The sequence below is a fragment of the Triticum dicoccoides genome, chromosome 7B, assembly GCF_002162155.2.
Source record: "Triticum dicoccoides isolate Atlit2015 ecotype Zavitan chromosome 7B, WEW_v2.0, whole genome shotgun sequence".
In the NCBI taxonomy this organism is placed as follows: Eukaryota; Viridiplantae; Streptophyta; class Magnoliopsida; order Poales; family Poaceae; genus Triticum; species Triticum dicoccoides.
In genome coordinates, this window is record NC_041393.1 from 263,777,927 (window position 1) to 263,796,156 (window position 18,230).

At 48.4% G+C, this 18,230-nt stretch overlaps 2 protein-coding genes and 1 long non-coding RNA gene across 5 annotated transcripts; all 3 read left to right on the forward strand.

Moving 5' to 3' along the window:
• The first annotated feature begins 2,491 nt into the window (after window positions 1–2,491).
• On the forward strand, window positions 2,492–3,400 carry LOC119342076. The gene has a single exon (XM_037613913.1). The coding sequence runs from the start codon at window positions 2,576–2,578 to the stop codon at window positions 3,278–3,280; it is 705 nt and encodes a 234-aa protein (XP_037469810.1). The 5' UTR covers window positions 2,492–2,575; the 3' UTR covers window positions 3,281–3,400.
• A 615-nt stretch (window positions 3,401–4,015) lies between these two features.
• On the forward strand, window positions 4,016–12,690 carry LOC119338702. 3 transcript variants are annotated; one of them, XR_005164092.1, is made up of 5 exons: window positions 4,016–4,220; window positions 10,873–11,052; window positions 11,224–11,363; window positions 11,703–11,750; window positions 12,234–12,690. It is a non-coding gene; the product is annotated as an uncharacterized LOC119338702 (long non-coding RNA). The 3 variants fall into 3 exon arrangements; XR_005164091.1 differs by adding an exon at window positions 10,400–10,462 and having other exon boundaries at window positions 11,224–11,750; window positions 12,234–12,686; XR_005164090.1 differs by having other exon boundaries at window positions 4,018–4,220; window positions 11,224–11,750; window positions 12,234–12,682.
• A 2,394-nt stretch (window positions 12,691–15,084) lies between these two features.
• On the forward strand, window positions 15,085–16,066 carry LOC119341060. Its single transcript, XM_037612958.1, has one exon. It carries the CDS (start codon window positions 15,149–15,151, stop codon window positions 15,854–15,856), a length of 708 nt encoding a protein of 235 aa, XP_037468855.1. The 5' UTR covers window positions 15,085–15,148; the 3' UTR covers window positions 15,857–16,066.
• Window positions 16,067–18,230: the final 2,164 nt, after the last annotated feature.

Below are 18,230 nucleotides of genomic sequence, written 5' to 3' on the forward strand. Positions count from 1 at the left end.
ACATGTCATGGCGTACAACACTGAAATCCATGCCCAAGAAAAACCAAATCCATCTCAAGTTCTACCTGCTCTTGGAATAATTAAATCCGAACATCAAAACTTGCCCCGCCACTAAACTGTTTTGCTCCTTTCCATATAATGCTTAACAAACTAACACCAATGGATTTCCTACACGAAAATAATAGCTGTGCCATGAAGATAGAACGTCAATCCAGATGGCTGCTAAGAGAGGCTGGACGCCGATGACGATCTCATGGAATGCCGGGCATATGCTGGTTACAGAGCCAAGAATTATGTGGATCCATCAGCTAATATCAAAACCAATCTTCGCTGGGCCCACGAACATCAACCAGACTGACAGTATGCATAGAATTAAATCCAACTATTTAGCTAAAAATGAACCTGTTTATTCATCTACAGGGTACTAAATATATCTGTTTCAAGATTATTGCAGCAAGTAAGTGCAGCGTGTCACAGGATAAGCTCAATGTAGGTGCACGTAATGCGCTAAACTTTTCTACACAGCACATGGCTTCTCTCGAGATCTGGCTATGCATCAAATTAACAAATTCAAATGAGAAGCAAAAGCCAGAAGAAAATATAAATTTACAAGGAAGGTTTTTTTACTTACAAATTCGGACGAAGGAATAACTGCCCCCCGCGTGCCCCCCGCGTCGCCCTCCCCGAGCGAGGCGACCGGGGCGGTTCCCCACCCCTCCCCCTCCCCGCGAGTCCCCGCCCCCCTTCCCCTTCGCCGCTGCCGCCGGCGGGCGCGGCCGGGCGTTGCCCGCGCGGCGCCCCGCAGTCCGGCGGTGGCGGCCCTCCTTCTTCCCTCGTCGCTGGACCCCGGCTCGGGCAAGCGGTCCTGGCGGCGGAGCCCCTTCGGCCGGCGGCGTTCCGGCGCGGATCTGGACGGCGGCGGTGCGGAGGCGTTGCCCCTTGGCGGCGGTGACGACCCATGGCTTGCAGCGGCCGGCGGCGCCCGGCTGGCCCAGATCTAGGCCTACGGGCCCGATCTGGGTCGGGGCGGGCCTGCTGGGTGGCCGCAGTGGGCTGTTCTCCGGTGGTTTCTGGCGAGCTCCTTGCGACAAGGACGACAGCTGCTGTGCCGCGACTGCTGCAGCACGGCGGCGGAGCTTCACGGGCCCACGCTGGGCCTGGCCGGACAGGGGGTCTGGTGTGCCTCTGCTGCTATGCCCGGTCTGCTACCGCCTAAGCCGGTGGAGGTTGTTCCCTCCCTCGTGGCTGCGGTGCTGCCGGTCCTTGTCTTCGGGTGTCTCGTTTGGATCCGGCCGGCCTCGCTTCATTGGCCGTGGTGAGACGACGGCGGTGTCCTCGTGACTGTTGGCGCATGTTGGTGGGCGCCGGGTGTGGTGGAGCCGAAGGTTGGTCCTGGGTGGTGGGCGCGAGAGGTCGGGAGAAATCCATGTCGGGTCTTGCCGGCACCAACGCGGTGACGCCTGCGGGCGCCGCCATCCTTCTTGAAGGGCGTCGGGTGACCCTCTCCCCCCTCTACCCTCCGTGTACCGGGAGAAATCCTAGGATTCGTCCGGGCAGCAGCGTCGTCATCGTCGCATTCCTTCTTGAAGGTGGTGCTTGGTACACGGCAACTCGGTGGCTTTGGAGCGTGGTGGTTATCTTTGGTGGGCGCAGCGATCGCGGTGTGCCGTAGCTTTCGTTGATCCGACGTTGTTGGCATTTCTTCTCTTATTTTCTCTTGTTATTTCTTTTGGGCGTGCTTGTGCTGTTTGCCCCAGCGTGGATCGGATTGTTGTATCGGGTGGTTGCTATATCAATATAGCGGGGCGTAAGCCTATTTCGGTACTTACAAATTCAGAAAAAATAAAGACGGCTGATGTTTGGTACTCAATAAGTAAGAATAATGGGTAAAGGTTGTGTGAAAATCATAATAAAAATATATGTCCAGGGGCACACACCAAAGGCTCATTTCAACAAATGGTTTGATATGAAATGGTCATGCTACTCACACGGTGGGTGGTTTGAACAAAAAGAATAGGGATAAAATATTGATCCAGCAACCAGCCCATGATCCTTGTCAAGTGGATCTTGTTTCCTATCACCATAGCATGCCAGCACCTGCGCACAAAGCTTCAGTTTCTGATTAGCAAGAGTTTCCACCAAAGAAAATACCAGAACGGACGACAGGGCGGCAGCCAGCATTACACGCTCACAGCTAAATATGCTGGGTTAGCAATCCATTAAAAAAATTGTACCAAGATCCACCGCCAGACTTCACCACACTGCTGGTTCTTTGCTGCCGATTGTTGGAACATGATAATAGTAGTGGACACACTAAAAAATTACTTGTACTAAACATGAGACGACTTTGCTGTTGTAATCGAGATGCTGCTGCCAGATCTCAAGCCATAGAAGACAGCATCTGGGAGATGTAATGGCGTGATTCTTCATGTCTACCAGTTGACTGCTACTGCTTATACACTTCTTCTGTATATATAGGCCTCTGCCGAATGGTAACATCAAACCAGAAGTTGTTCTACTCTTCTCCTCTCTACTCTCTTTCACAACGATACATAGAAAAGCTTCCAGATCAGATATGGCTTTCCACATGAGATCCATAAGTTTGCCTTCTAGGCCTCAGGCCAATGAGACCGAGGTCGAGCAAGAACTGCTGAGCCTAGAGGCAAGCATCTCTTCTTCCATCACCATCGGCATGATGTGTGATGGTCTGAGGAGGCTCGGAGACATCTACAATGGTGTTGAAGAGGTGATTTGCCTACCAAGAAACCAAGTTAGCTCCACTCAGCAGAGGAAGATGTTGGATGGAGAGATGGAATGCTCTCTTGAGTTGTTGGACCTCTACAGTAACATGCAAGAGATCTTCGTCGAAATAAAGGCCATCATCCAAGAGCTGCAAGTGGCTCTAAAAAAAGGGGATGATGCAGCTGCTCAAGCCAAGATCCAATCTTATGCCCGCTTGGCGAAGAAGGCCAAGAATCATTTCAAGAAGGCCATAAAAAAGACTCCTGCAGATTGCAAGATGGTCATGCTATTGACCAAGGCCAGAGGGATCTCTGTCTCTCTGCTGGAGTCCACACTCCATCTCTTGTCGAAGAAAATTGAAATGCCTAAACAGTCTCTTGTTTCCAAGGCATTTCACCAAAAGAAGGCAGTTGTCTGCAAAGAGGAGCAATTGCAGGAGCTAGAGTGCAGTACCGGAGATCTTGAGAGTGGAGCAGGACATCTGTTCAGGAAATTAGTCCAGTGCAGAGTTTCTCTACTCAACATTCTTAGCTCGTAGATACTCCAAGTCACTCTTGACGCCCTGTGGTTGGCATCCGCCTTTTAAGGAATAGCTGATCTTCATGCAATTTTTCCATATGTATACACTATACAGTATAAATGTACAGGAAACCATAGAAAGAGAAACCAAAGTTTTGATCCATTCGACCATTTCATGCTTGAAGATGTGTTTGTCATCCCAGTACACTTTATTTTGATATCCTTGGTTAGTCAATCTTGTTCCTTAGGCATGAAGCATGCCAGATTTCCACCACCACCACCACATGGCTGTGCGCACTACAAGTGAATATATTTCTTGCTTCAGAATGCAACAAATTCCAAATTAGTGTACTCAAATTATAATATCGTTAACATCTGTATCATTAAAGCATCGAGGCAAAAAAAATTAGCACAAACATGTACCCTGGAGCCACAACTCTGCTTTTGTCCTACAGGATTCACAATAATTTGGGCAAGAACTAATCCAAACTTTGCCAGGACGCAAAGTTTGTGTTCCTTTCCATAGTTTATATGCTTATTGGCACACATCAAAAGCATGTTTCTGTACATGCTTATCGGAGATCTTCAGAATGGAGCAGGACATCTGCTCAGGGAATTAATTCAGAATTGAGTGTTCTCTCCAAAAGAAAATTCGGTATAGGTGGAGAGGCCCTCGCGTCGCCCGGGCAGGCGACTCGGGGGCGACTAGGGTTTGCCTCCTGCCGCCACCTTCCCCATCCACCTCCCCCCTTGCTGCCACCCAAGACGGCCGTCGGACAAGCCCGTGCGGGTGCCGGTGATGGTGGCGGCAGGGATCTAGTCGCTCTACCCCTTGGTGGAAGACTGCGGATCCTAGGCGCGCGCGGGAGGTAAAGCTGGTCGGAGGCTTGGCCGTGAGGGCGGTGAGCCACCGGCGGGAGTTGGTCGCCACGCAGTGCTGCCCTGCGTCAGATCTGGAGGTTCAAGCTCCTCTCCCCTGCCCTCTCTCTCCCTTTGGCCTCGGCGGCAGCCGGCCTCGTCCGTTTGCCTGGTGCAGGAGGGTTCTGGTGGAGGGGTTAGGGACTGGGGGAATCCCTGGTCTGGCCCGACGTTGGTGACGGCCAAGGTCGCCACTTTCCTCCTTGGAGGCGCCGTCGAGGTCCTACAATCCACCCTGATCCCACACCCGAGTGAAAGCCCAAAATCCATCTCGAATTGGGCGGCGGTGGCGCCATGTGCATCGTGCCCTTCTAGGAGGCGATGTCTTGGGTGGTTGGGTTAGGTTGAGGCAACGCTGACGGTGGAGCTCGGCAGCTTTGGGTTTCTTTGGTGCGGTGGAGCGTAGTGCTACAGGTGTCTGCGTGCTTCAGGTTGGTGTCTCTTCGATGGCGGCTCGTGTTGTTCAGTTCCGACGGTACGGCATCTTCGATCTTAGCGGAAGGGGATAGGGTTCCCTTCTCGGCGATAGCGTCCCGACAGAAGCCAGAGGACCCGGGCTTTCCATTGTAGCTGGTTGCTTTACTCGCTTGTTACTCTGCACCTCGGTGCCCTGCTGGCTCCTTGATGGCGATTGCTCTTGGAAGTTCCCCCACTCCACTTGGTTGTTCTGGGCTGCGGCGGTGCAGCTGGTAAGGCGTGCCCAATTCAAGGTGGTTGCTAAATTGTTGCTCTGGGCATTGTGGCCGGTACTCTTCTTGCTCTTCGGTGAGCATCTCTACATCTTGATGGTGCACTGCCTTTCGATCCAAAGCGAGGGGGTAGGGTCCCCCTTCGGTGCTAGAGAAAGAAGGTGCTTTGCGTCGTCCCCAAGGGCGACACGGGCGGCTCCCCCAACCCACTGCCGCCTCCCCTGCCCTTCCTCCCTCGCCGCTGCCGGCGTCCCCACCGGGCAAAGTCCCGATGTGGGTAGGCGGCGGCACGGTGGTCTCCTTCTCCGCTTCCTCTCCCTCCCTCTCCTCTAGCCCTCACTAACCCTAGCTGCTGCCGTCGGTGGGGGCTCCTTCGTCGCACTACTGGAGGTGCTCTGCTTGGGAGGCGATGGTCACGGCAAGAGAGCTGGCGTCGTGCTCTCTCCTCGACTTGGTGATGCTCCGACCTTGCGCCCGCCCCGGCCCAGATCTAGGGTCCGGCGGGGCTCTCGACCCGGTTGGTGGTCGCGGCCTGCGGAGTTGTGGCCACCGCCTTCTTCATGAGGTGGTCACAGCAGGGGTGGCGATGGCCGCCTCGCCCGGCCTGGCGCCGGGGGCTGATGCCCGAGGTGACGACGACCCCTGCCCAGATCTGGGGCAGGGTGGATTCCGGTGAGCCGGATGGGCAGCCGTGACCAGGGGTCGTGGCCGCCATCTTCCGTGCGTGGTTTGGAGCTCCTATAGCCGTCTGGCTTTCCCCTTACATTGCTTGTTGGGGGTAAGTGGGGGGCGCCGGTGAGGGTCGTGGTGGATCTACTTCTCTGGGCGAAATATGTGTTAACCGACGGTGGTGCTGAGTGTTGGGGCTCTCGGACGGCGGCCCTGGATGGCGAGGCCGCGTGTCTGGCTCTATGGCAAGCAGCGTAGCGGTGGTGGTGGCATTTCTCCTTGGTCTTGTGGATGGTGAGGAGGGAGGCGGCAGAAAACCTGGTGGTCGCGGTGCTTCGGCAGCGGTGTCACCCAGATCATGTTGTGGAGGTTTGTTTTGGTGGTGACGGACTTGGACCGTGGTACCTCGGTGTGGCATGGGTGAGACTCCGGGTGAAAGCTTCGTGCTTCGACGCCAGCGGCGGCGATGCCTGTGGGCGTCACGTCCCTCTTGGGGGCATCGTTGTGGTTCTCCTTCCATTTCAGGGCTTCGGGTGAAAACACTCGACCGTCTTTCGATCGCGGCGACGGCGGCATGTGGCGTCGTCACCCTCTTGGGAGCATTACTGTGGAGCTCAGGCACCCTTAGGTTACGTCTCTTCGACATCGGCGGGCGAGCTCGGATCCTCTTTCTGGATGCCTCCTCGGCTCTGGCAAGAGGCGTTCCTAGCAGCTTCTTATCTTTTACACATGACTTTGGTGGCATCGCTCTCGGTCCTCCGCGTCTGCAGGTAGGATCGGCGCTCCACGGCCTGAAGAGAGAGGATAGGGGGTCCTCTCCGACGACAACTTAGTGTGTGCGTTCCATCGAAGTCTGATGGTCTCTCTTGGAAGCGCGAGTTCTCTTCTTGTCAATAGCCTCGGGTGTTTTGTCTTAGGATGTGGGCACTCTTGTAATATCTTGTTTTATCTTTGATCTGCTTTGTAAGAGGATTTTCCTCATCACCTTGTATCGGTTTGGCCATGTTGCTTTATATATAAAGCAAGGCGAAAGCCTTTTTCAGTCAAAGAAGGTGCTTCGCTCTCCAAGTCCCGGGCTGCATCAAGTTCTTGTGGCCCCTTTGGGTTGGATATGTCTTGCCTTGCTTCATCTGTCATGAGTTTTAGGTGCCTTTGTGTGGAGTGCATCGCCAATCAAGCTTTGCCCTTTTTTTTTGAAAAGGGGGGATCCCCGGCCTCTGCATCAGCACGATGCATACGGCCATCTTATTAAAAATAAAACATCCACAAGGTCTCGAAGTCTCAGTAGTAGCAAACTAAAAAAAACAAACGACAAGGCTCACACAGAGCCCAAAGGCTAGATACATAAGCTAGCCCAACAAAGGATAAACCACAACCGGTTGGCTGAACAAAAGACAGGTAAACTAATTGCCTATCCTATTACATGACCGCCATCCAAACCGGCTGAAGATATCCCGTGCTACCGTCTCCCATCGGATAGCACCAGTAACCAAACGCTCCCTGGCCTCCGTCGGAGTGAGTAGCGACCAGGAACGGATAAGTGCCGTGGCTCTGAAGATAACCTGCAAAACATGAGTGTTTGTTGTTCTGTTAAAAACAAGATCATTTCTGCAATTCCAAAGCGCCCACACTAAGGCGCACACCCCCACGCGAATATGCTTAGCTAACCCGGGCTCTACCCTGTTAAGCCAAGCTCCAAACATCATGTTCACAGAAATTGGTGGAGTAATATTGAAAGCCACATGAACAGTTGTCCAAAGAATTCTAGCTAGTGGGCAATCAAAGAATAGATGCTTAATGGTTTCACCCTGATCACAGAAACTACACCTAGTAGGACCTGTCCAATTGCGCTTTGTTAAATTATCCTTTGTTAAGATAACTTGTTTATGGAGAAACCACATAAACACCTTAATCTTCAAAGGAACTTTAACATCCCACACATGCTTGGAGGTCGGGATCGAGCTGGAATTAATAACAGCAACGTACATTGATTTAACAGTGAATTCCCCGGACCTAGTGAGGTTCCAGCGCAGTTTATCAGGTTGTTGTGAAAGCTGGACCTGCATGAGTCTCCCAACTAGATGCAGCCACTGTTCCCAACGATTGCCCACTAACGATCTTCTAAAATGAATATTAAGTGGAATGGAACGAAAAACTGTTGTAACCATAGCATCGCGCCTTTGTACAACACGATACAACGCCGGATACTGGATTGCAAGGGGCGTATCACCGAGCCAACAATCCTCCCAGAATCTCGTGCTGGCACCGTTTCCAACAACATGCTTTGCCCTCTGAAAGAATGAAAGCTTAACTTTCATTAGCCCTTTCCAAAAGGGTGAATCAGTCGGTCTACCCGTGACCTGAGACAAAGTTTTGGTTTGAAGATACTTATTACGAAGGATTTGTGCCCAAGTGGCTTCAGTTCCTGAAGATAACTTCCATAACCACTTGCTAAGAAGGCATCGGTTCTTGACCTCGAGATTTTCAATCCCCATACCCCCTTGGTCTTTAGGCCTACAAATGATATCCCACTTCGCTAACCGGTATTTTCTTTTTAGCTCATCTTCCTGCCAAAAGAAACGCGATCGATAGAAGTCCAGTCTTTTCCTTATCCCAACCGGTACTTCAAAGAAAGACAGAAGGAACATGGGCATGCTCGTCAGCACCGAATTAATAAGAATTAACCGGCCTCCATATGACATGAGCTTACCCTTCCAACAGCTTAGCTTTTTCTCAAATCGATCTTCAATACACTTCCATTCATTGTTCGTAAGCCTACGGTGATGTATAGGAATTCCTAGGTATGTGAATGGCAGCTCCCCCAAACCACACCCAAACAGTTGTTTATAGGATTCTTGTTCCTCTTTGGCTCTACCAAAGCAGAATAGCTCGCTTTTATGGAAGTTAATTTTGAGCCCACTCAATTGCTCAAACAAACAAAGCAACAGCTTCATATTTCTCGCTTTTACCAAGTCATGCTCCATGAAGATAATAGTATCATCACCGTACTGCAGGATGGAGATACCTCCATCAACTAAATGAGGCACCAAGCCTCCAACTTGGCCTGCCTCCTTGGCCCTACCTAACAGAACAGCCAACATATCCACAACTATGTTGAACAGAATAGGGGACATCGGATCTCCTTGCCGCAAGCCCTTGTGTGTCTGGAAATAATGACCAATGTCGTCATTCACTTTAATACCAACACTACCCTTCTGCGTGAACGATTCAATCTGGCTCCTCCAGCCCTCGTCGAACCCTTTCATACGCAAAGCTTGTTGCAGGAAAGGCCACTTAACTTTGTCGTACGCTTTCTCAAAGTCCACTTTAAAAATGACTCCATCGAGTTTCTTTGAGTGGATTTCATGGAGCGTTTCATGCAAAACCACCACCCCTTCTAGGATGTTTCTATCTGGCATGAAAGCAGTCTGGGATTGCTGCACCACAGAATGCGCAATCTGTGTGAGTCTATTCGTCCCAACCTTGGTAAAAAATTTGAAACTAACATTCAAAAGACAAATAGGCCGGAACTGCTCAATCCTCAGAGCATCTGTCTTCTTTGGTAGCAAGGTTATGGTTCTAAAATTCAGGTGAAATAGATGAAGCCGTCCAGCAAAAAGGTCATGAAACATGGGTAAAAGATCCCCCTTGATAATATGCCAACATTTTTTATAAAACTCCGCCGGAAACCCATCCGGCCCAGGAGCCTTATTGTTCTCCATCTGGGTAATGGCATCGAAAACTTCCTTTTCCGTAAACGGTGCAATCAAGGTAGCATTATCAGAAGCAGTTAGTTGAGGCATATCCTCAGTCCTGGACTCATCGAGGGACACCGCGCTATCCTCCGGCGGTCCAAATAACTGCTTATAATAATCGGTGATGTAGATCTTCAGATTATCGTGACCCACAATTGTGCCTTCATCTTGCTCTAGCTGAAAAATTCTTTTCTTTCTATGTTTGCCATTTGCAATAAGATGAAAGAATTGAGTATTCGCATCCCCTTGGATTACTTTGCGAACCTTTGCTCTGAGCGCCCACTTCAGCTCTTCTTCACGGAGAAGTTCCTTCAACCTCTTCTCCGCATCAAGCTTACAAGACAATTCAGCACACTGCAGAATTGTAGATTCAACTTTAACATCTAAGGATCGTATAAGATGTAGGAGTCTATCCTTTTCAATCTTATAAACTCCACTTAGGTGTTTGGCCCATCCCCGTAGAAAGCTCCTCAAATGCCTGATCTTATTCTGCCATCGCTCGACGGACGATCTTCCCCCAGTATCCGTAGCCCACTCCCTAGCTACGAGATCCAGGAAACCTTCTCGTTCAAACCACGCCGTTTCGAAAGAGAAGGTATTTTTGTTTCCCACGTGCCTTGGTTCACCAGAGTCGACGAACAAAGGCGTGTGGTCCGAAATCCCTCGCGTGAGAGCCTGAACCGTGACGAGAGGGAATTTCTGCTCCCATTCGGCACTTGCTAGCACCCGATCCAACTTCTCATATGTTGGATTGGGTAAAGAGTTAGCCCAGGTGAATTGGCGACCTGGTGCATGTAGCTCCCGCTTGCGCAGGGTCCAGGGAAGGGTCCGACCACTTTGGGTCTATAGTACGCAGCCTTTCCCTACATTTCTGTAAGAGACTGTTTCCAGGACTTGAACCCATGACCTCATGGTCACAAGGCAGCAGCTTTACCACTGCGCCAAGGCTCCCCTTCTTTGTGATGGATATGCATGACAAAATAAAATGCGTATGCTGTCAATCCATCACGTATTTGTTTGGTTGTTAATTAGGAACTAAGCGATTTGTTTTACAGGTTACATTTTTGCGGTAAACGATAACGTCAATGATGTTAGACCTACATGCAGGTTTCTTTCACAAGTAAACATTGCAAAGTTACCGGTTGCGTCATACCTGCCTTAAGATTCATGGTTAGTACGCAATCCTCATTTGTGGATCTCACTGGTCATCTATTGACTGTTACGGAAGTAATCTGTATTTCTTTCTTCAAGTTTATACCTGCAACACTTTGGTGTGAGTTAATGAGATGGTCATGCCAATTGCATGATATGCTCATCAAAACCTCAACAGGATCTACTCCCTCCGTTCCGAAATAATTATCGCTGGAGATAACCAGTTCATTTTTCGTCACGTTGTAATATTTCTCCGCTTTCCCCTTTTGCCCCTCGCACTCGCTCTCTCCCCTTTTCAGAAATACACATTGATGGACTATGTCTAGTGTTTTTATTTACTGAATTTCGTTTTGCTGTTTTACTGTGTCTCTCATTCTCTTTACCGTGCCTAATTGGACATGCTTACTCTTGATTATGCTCCGGTTTAGGTCCCGGTTGGTACTGCCAGCAGCCTTGCCGGTCCAAGCAATCAAGATCATCAGCAAGTCAATAACGGAGACGGTCGAGCACTGTCATCACACTGAACCTGCAACACCAGTGAGATGACTGAAGATTGGGTTGTGGTTGGAGTGAGAGGAGAAGCAAATCACTTGACCAGTTGAATCCTTGTGAGTGCAACCCTCTATTTCATTCCCACTTTGTTGTTGGCAAAGTGATTTGTCACTGTATGATCATCTGCTTCTTCAGTGCAACATTCTTCAAAGTATGCCATGAAAACTTCCAAAAGAAAAAAAAGTATGCCATGAGAATTTGGTTATCTGATTTTTTTTCTTCTGCAGGGGTGTACAAGACGGCCGAGCTGTGACAGGTGAAGGAGCCACTGCCGCTGCCCGCGCCGAAGAAGCGCAACTGCTCCATGGTGTTCACCCTCAAGGAGATGGAGGAGGCCACCGGCATGTTCAGGAGAACTTCCTCTTTGGTTCGATACACATACATTATTTAACTGTGATTTAGAGTTATGATTATTTGATGTGGCGAACATAGAATCCTGCCTGCGCATTTCTGTGATTATTTTGTACCCTGAATTCAAGTAAATTAAGTTGCCTGTACCAAGTTGAGTATTTAGTTCGATGAGTAATTTTCTGTCTGGAGATGATGAGCAGAGCATAAAAATGATTGCTTATCTGTATACTGTTGTTGCTGTAGTTTAAAAGGCTCAAGATCTTCTACTCACATGCTTGTTTATCTCACATCTCTGAGCCAAAGTTATCTCACATGCTTGTTTATTCAATATTTTTCTGACATACGCGTAATACAGATGGCGTGCCCAAAATGAAATCTGACCGGAGACTTTGAAAGATCAGAGGTAACATACTTTTAGCCGTGAAGGGTGAAATGCTCAAATGTTTATTTTATTTTTGCGGTACCCCTTTTGTGCCAATGAAAGATCTTCCTGTCAGAGAGGGCTTAAGGATCTTCCTGTCAGAGGAGTACATTATTTTGTTTGACAGGAGTATTTCAAGATCAGTACATTATTTTGTTTGACAGGAGGGCTTAAGGACCTACAGTATCATGGTGATTTCATATCAAAATCGAGGAGTACTCCTGTTCATTTGGAGAACTCAAACAGCAATTGATATGCATCAAAATTGGGATCAACAGTAGCATGGGGCCTTATCATTCTGGTTTTTGGATGACTTAGTTAATCAAATTCCTCAATTGAGGAACACCTGAACTTGTCATTCCGGTCTTGGGATCAACAGTAGCATATGGACTTATCATTCTGGCTTTTGGATGATTTAGTTAATCAAATTGACATCAATTGACCTGTTTTTTGGATCAATTGCAGATTCTCTTGATTGGAGTGGAGAGGAGCAGAGACGAGAGGAGCAGCAGAAGTGGACAGCGCAACGGCTGACTTTGAGCTCTTGATTGGAGTGGGGGAGGCGGCCGACGAAGGATCTGTGGCCAGCAGCGAAGGATCCGAAGTTGTGGCGGAGCAGGCAGCCGGCGGGAAGGGCGGCCGGCGAGGGAGCTGCGGACCTTGGCGTGGAAGGGCGGCCGATGAGGGAGCTGCGGACCGCGGCGGGGAAGGACGCCGGATGAGCCCGGCGAAAGGGAGCAGCGACGGCGGAGAAGCCTGGCGTAGGGGAGGAGCGACGGAGGAAGACGCCTCCCGATGGATTTCAAATCGGGGGTAGTATTGTACTTTCACACTATTTCACCTGGTCGGAGTGATGCCCCCAACGACAATTATTTCAGAACGGAGGGAGTAATACAAAGGATGTTGTTCTCCTAGAAATAGCACGCCAAGTTAGCACTACATAACAACCACTACTATTTGCTGATCAACCAGAATATACACGGATGGAAAACTACTTGATCAGGATTCCCAATTAAAGAACTATTTAAGAATGCACGTATCACGAGAACAAGCAATAATTGAGTAAACTGCCACGCCTTTCCTTGCTGTCAGTAGCTTAAGAGATGAGAACGTGTTAGGCCTAGTTAGGAGCACCTAATGCACCCTTAGGTTGCAACGGATCACATGAGGTAGTTAATAGCCCTAGTGGAAACATGCCAGCGATGCTCACCAGACAAACACATCGTGTTGCGTTGGAGCTCAAAGGTGAAGTCAACTGTTCCTCCACCTCCAATCAGCAACAACTATCCATTTCTCTCCACTAGCTCACCAATCTCATGATCTGGATCTGTATCTGACATCAAACTGCGCGCTCGTGCAGATGATTTTGCTGCCCATAGTGGAGACATGACAAGGTGCCCATAAGCTCAACCAGAGGCAAATAGTTGAAGATGCTACTTACACTGATCAGACATACAAAAGAAAAATCAGCTTGTCGTGGAGATGGGTTGCTGCGGTGCAGCACCACATCAGCGACGAGATTCTTATTGTCTACAAGGCCTTTGCAAGGCTTGTGCTTATATATAGAGGCAAACCATACCGGTTAAGCACCATTGCAGCAAAATTTCTTTTCTCTGAATCTCTTCCGTTTCCACCTACATAGAAAGCACACCACACCATCACCATTCCAGCCATGGCTAGCCAGCAAAACTTCTTTTCTCTCAAGGCGAAGATCTCTTCACCTTTGGCTACCATTGAAACAATGTTCGATGGCTTCAGGAGGTGTGTACTTGTGTACAATAGCATCAAGGAGATCATATGCAGCCAAATTATCCTTTGCCAGAGCAACAAAGGTAAGCTGTGGACATCTGCAATGCCATCCTAGAGAGCTTTTCTAAGCTCAAGACAAGTACTCGGGAAATTACATTGGCTCTCAGGCCAAGATACAGTCCTTCATTCATCTGACCAAGATGGCGCCAAAACAGTGGAAGAAGATCAACAGAAATCTCCTTCAGCTGACAAGGAGGGTGGTCAAACTGTTGGCTGGAGCAAGAGAGGTCGTTGCTTCAATGCTTCAATGCTTCAGTCATCCAAAGCAAATTGTGATGCCGAGTTATAACAAGTGGTATCCTGTCTCCAATAAATTTCACAAGAAAAGACTTCCATGCAACAAGGAGCACTTACTGAAACTGGAGTTTCGTTGTTCTTGATGAGGGCAGTGCTTAGACTTTGTTGAGGAGACTGATCCAGAGCAGAGTTTCTTTTCTGAATGCTCAAGCTTGTACATGGATGATACATTGCCTACGGTTCACTGTGATAGGCACCCACCTTTTAGAGGATCAGTTTACTGTTTATGCTGCTCTGAAGATAGCTTCGATAATGTCTTCAAGAAAGAACAACTTTGGAGCATTTAACTCAGACGGATCTTCAGAATATAGAATTACGACGCGTTTGGTTGGGTGGATAAACCCCGCTTCCGATTACAGCGCTTTCGGAAATCAGTAACAGTCATTTGGTTCGGTCATTCTGTTTTCTGTTACGATGCTATCTGATACAATGCTTCACATCCGCGAAAACGCCCGATCCGGCCGGATATAGAATCCTCTCTGCTCTGTATTTGCTCGCGCCTGAACCAAACAAAACGCGCATTCAGTAGAGAATATCGGAAGTGGCGCTTCCCGATCCTGAAAGTGGAAAACGATACCAGAGTTCGAACCAAACGCCTCCTTAGTGTTACTCAGAAATGCTCATCGTTGCCGGCCATCAAACAAGCTAACAGCATACTGTTTCAAATCAAGTTTTGAAATGCGTCACTACAAGATGGCCATGTTATTCAGATGCTACTTGTTATCACAACAACAGCCAAAGGATCATTGTGCAGTGATTTTGCTATCATAGCTAAAGCAAGCCAGCTCCAACACTCCAAGTTGGCAACGCAGGTAGCATGAGTTGTGCAGCATATAATACCTACATAATAAGTTAAAAACAGCACAATACCTAGATAACCCGTATGCAACTAAAATAAACATTTTTTAGCACGCAATTATGTCAAGATCCACCAATAGAGCCAACCATCCGGTTGATTCTTGTCGCCAGTTAAAGGAACATGACAATGTGATACCTCATTGGAAGAACACCTACTGCACTAAAGAATTTGATCTACACATGGGCGAAGATTCCAAATGTTGCACCAGATCTCACAAACTTGATATACAAAACTCTGGAGATGAGTTGGCATGATTCCTTGCGTCTACCATTCAAATGGCGTTGTATCATACAGTTCCTTTGTATAAATAGGCCTCAGAAGAAGGCTAAACACATCAAACTGAAAGGCGCTCTCTCATTCTCATACCTTCAAACCTCAAGTACTCAACACAGAGGAAAGAGTCTTAGCAACATATATGGCTTGCCATCTTAGATCAGTTAGTTTGCCTTCTAGGCCTCACACCAAGGTTGAAGAGGAGCTGCACAGCCTAGAGGCAAGCATCTCTTCACCCTCCATGACCATCGAGACAATCTCTGATGGTTTGAGGAGGCTTGGAGACATCTACAGCACCATTGAAGAGATCATGTGCCTTCCTAGCAACCAAATTTGCTCTTCCCAGCAAAGGAAGATGTTGGAAGGTGAAACCGAGTGCTCCCTTGAGCTGCTAGATCTCTGCAATGCCATGCATGAGGACTTCACCGAGTTGAAGGACATTATCCAAGATCTGCAAGTGGCGATAAGAAAAGGAGATGACACCGCTGTTCAAGTCAAGATCCAGTCTTACACCCGCCTGGTGAAGAAGGCGAAGAAACATTTCAAGAAGGCTGCGAAGAAGGTTACATCTGACAAGGAGGACTGCAGGATGGTCAGGCTGTTGAGCGAGGCTAGGGAGATCACCACCTCTCTGCTCGAGTCAACAGTACACCTCTTGTCCAAGCAAATCGCAGTGCCAAAATGGTCTCTCGTCTCCAAGGCATTCCAGAAGAAGAACTCGGTTATTTGCAAGGAGGAGCAGTTGCAGGTCCTAGAGTGCAGTGTCGGAGATCTTGAGGCTGGAGCAGGAATTCTGTTCCGGAGATTGCTCCAGAGCAGAGTTACTCTCCTAAACATTCTTAGCTCATAGATACTCTTCAACATCTGCTACTCTTGCACCGTGCGATTGGCTTCCACCTTTTAAAGGATTGCTGATCTTTCTCAGTGTGTATATATATATGTAGAAATGTACAGAATACTCCATACAGAAAGGAAACAAAAGTTTTGATCAAACTCATACAGTGAATTCAACCTTTGCATGCTTCTGAGAGTCCGTGCTGGTCCATAACTACCTGCTTGTTTGTACCTTGTATATTAATGTGGCCACGTTGCCTCACAGCTGCTTAATCTCATGATTTTGTTTTAGCATCTTTCCCTTACATGCCAGGTCCAAACTACAAGGCAAGCTTGCAGATGGATAACATGCTGGCCAGATTTTCTTCATGGCCACACAGCCTGGCCTGCTATTGCATTGTTTTTGTTTGCACCCAGCATTTAAAACACAATTGCAGTGAAAGAGATAACAACTTCAATTTTTCTGTTGGCAAGGCTGTGGTGGTTGCAGAACAATTTGAAATTTTTCTGGAATTCTTGTGTACTTCTAATGATACTCAGTACTGGCATCCATATCATCTGAGCACATACGGAATAGTGCACACTACCTTCATTTCTGACACGAACCAAATAAGGTCAGTGAGTGAGAAATTATATGCAGAGCACATAAATTTTAAACTGGGCGCGTGGATTTGGTATAACCGGATAAGATGTGAATTTTGACGACTCAATAGTTTTGCATTGGCTCATATACTCGTCAGCTCAGGCGGTACAACCCAGCTAGGTCACAAGGCATGGCAGCAGACAGAGAACTTAGAGCTAACTAGATGCATACCGCGGTGGCTTCAAAAGATAATCGTGGCGGTGATGAATCTCTTGCTTGTGCTTCAAAAGATAATGAGCGGGGCGAAAGCCTTTTTCGACAAAGATAATGCCGTCCATGCTTAAACCCTCATGGGGTGAAGCCTTGGACCGGAGAGGTTGAGTGGCTGAAAGATTGGCTTGAACCAATAAGTAGAGGACAATATTGGAGTAGAGGGTTCGCTTGGCGCCGCTGCTTCCTCCTCCACCACCTGAGCCGGATTAGCTTCACCGCTGCGGTGTTGCCGCCTTTGTCTTTTATTTTCAGGGCTTATTGAGTTGTGCCCTCAGCAGAACCCTCTTGTACTCTTTGCTGTGCGACTTTGTGTGTGTGTGTGTGTGTGTGGATCTCTGTGGTACCCTCTAGCTGTGGTGGTTTGCTTTATCTATAAAGTGGGATGAAAGCCTTTTTCGGTAAGACTTGAATGTTTTCTCTTAAGTGGATATTCGGAATGAAACTCTGACTGGTGGGATATGGTATATATAAGCTAGACCCTGACATCTGGTCGTTACACACTTTTCTGTACAACTTTGAGTCACCAAATAGCCAGCTCGGAGGCTACAACTGAACTGCAAAGAGGTACTTTTGTATAAACGTATTAAAAATCTACTCAAATTTTAGTGGTCCAGTTTTAAGCTTTTCTACCAAGGTTGCTTAGGTGTCGACGATTATCTACAAGTGTGGATAGACTAAGTCGACTAGCGAGTGTGTATGGACTCTCCTGCCCACAACACGATGCACCAAAGAAGAAACTCAGAGGAGATAAGTAAAGGGACCCTATCTTGGATCAGACTGTTGCGGGAGATATGTTCCTTGTAACTATACGAGTCGGATTTTAGGGGATAGCCCGAAGATAATTTCCTAGTTTACTCATAGGAGGATGCCTATATAAGGCCTCAAGAGCCCTTTCCAGGTAGGGAATATCCAATCTACCTACAATATATATGTTGTAAGCTCGTATCAATATACACAAAGCAAGACTAGGGCTATTACCCATCGCAACGGCCTAAACCTGGGTAAAACCACCAACGAACCGCGACTCCTTGCGCCTCCGCACCACCCCCATCCATGTCTGAGCGAGAGATAAGTGCCCGCTGCCGCCGCGATTGTTGGCCGTCGGCTAGGGTTTGGCACCCGTGGTGGAGCTAAATCTGGTAGATCTCTAGGTAGGGGATCATAAGCTAGATGTCTTGGAGTGATGGTAACAGGGACACAAGTTTTACCCAGGTTCATGCTCTCCGAGGAGATAAAACCCTACGTCCTGCTTGTGATTTCGTCGGAGTGTGTACAGAGTATAGGTAAAACAACCGAGAAATTGTAATGTGTTCTCTATGAGCCAAGCCCCTCGGTTTATATAGGTACCTGGGGGTCCTACGGTACAAGATCCTAGTCAGGTACGTATGGGGAGGCAGAGTCCTCTACAAATCCAGCGTTTTGGAGTATACGTCAAGTCTTCTGGATCTTCCTTGCACACATGGGCTGCCTGATGAGGCCCAAGACGAAAACCGACAAGGGGCCAGACCACCATATTAGGGGCGTGCACACAACC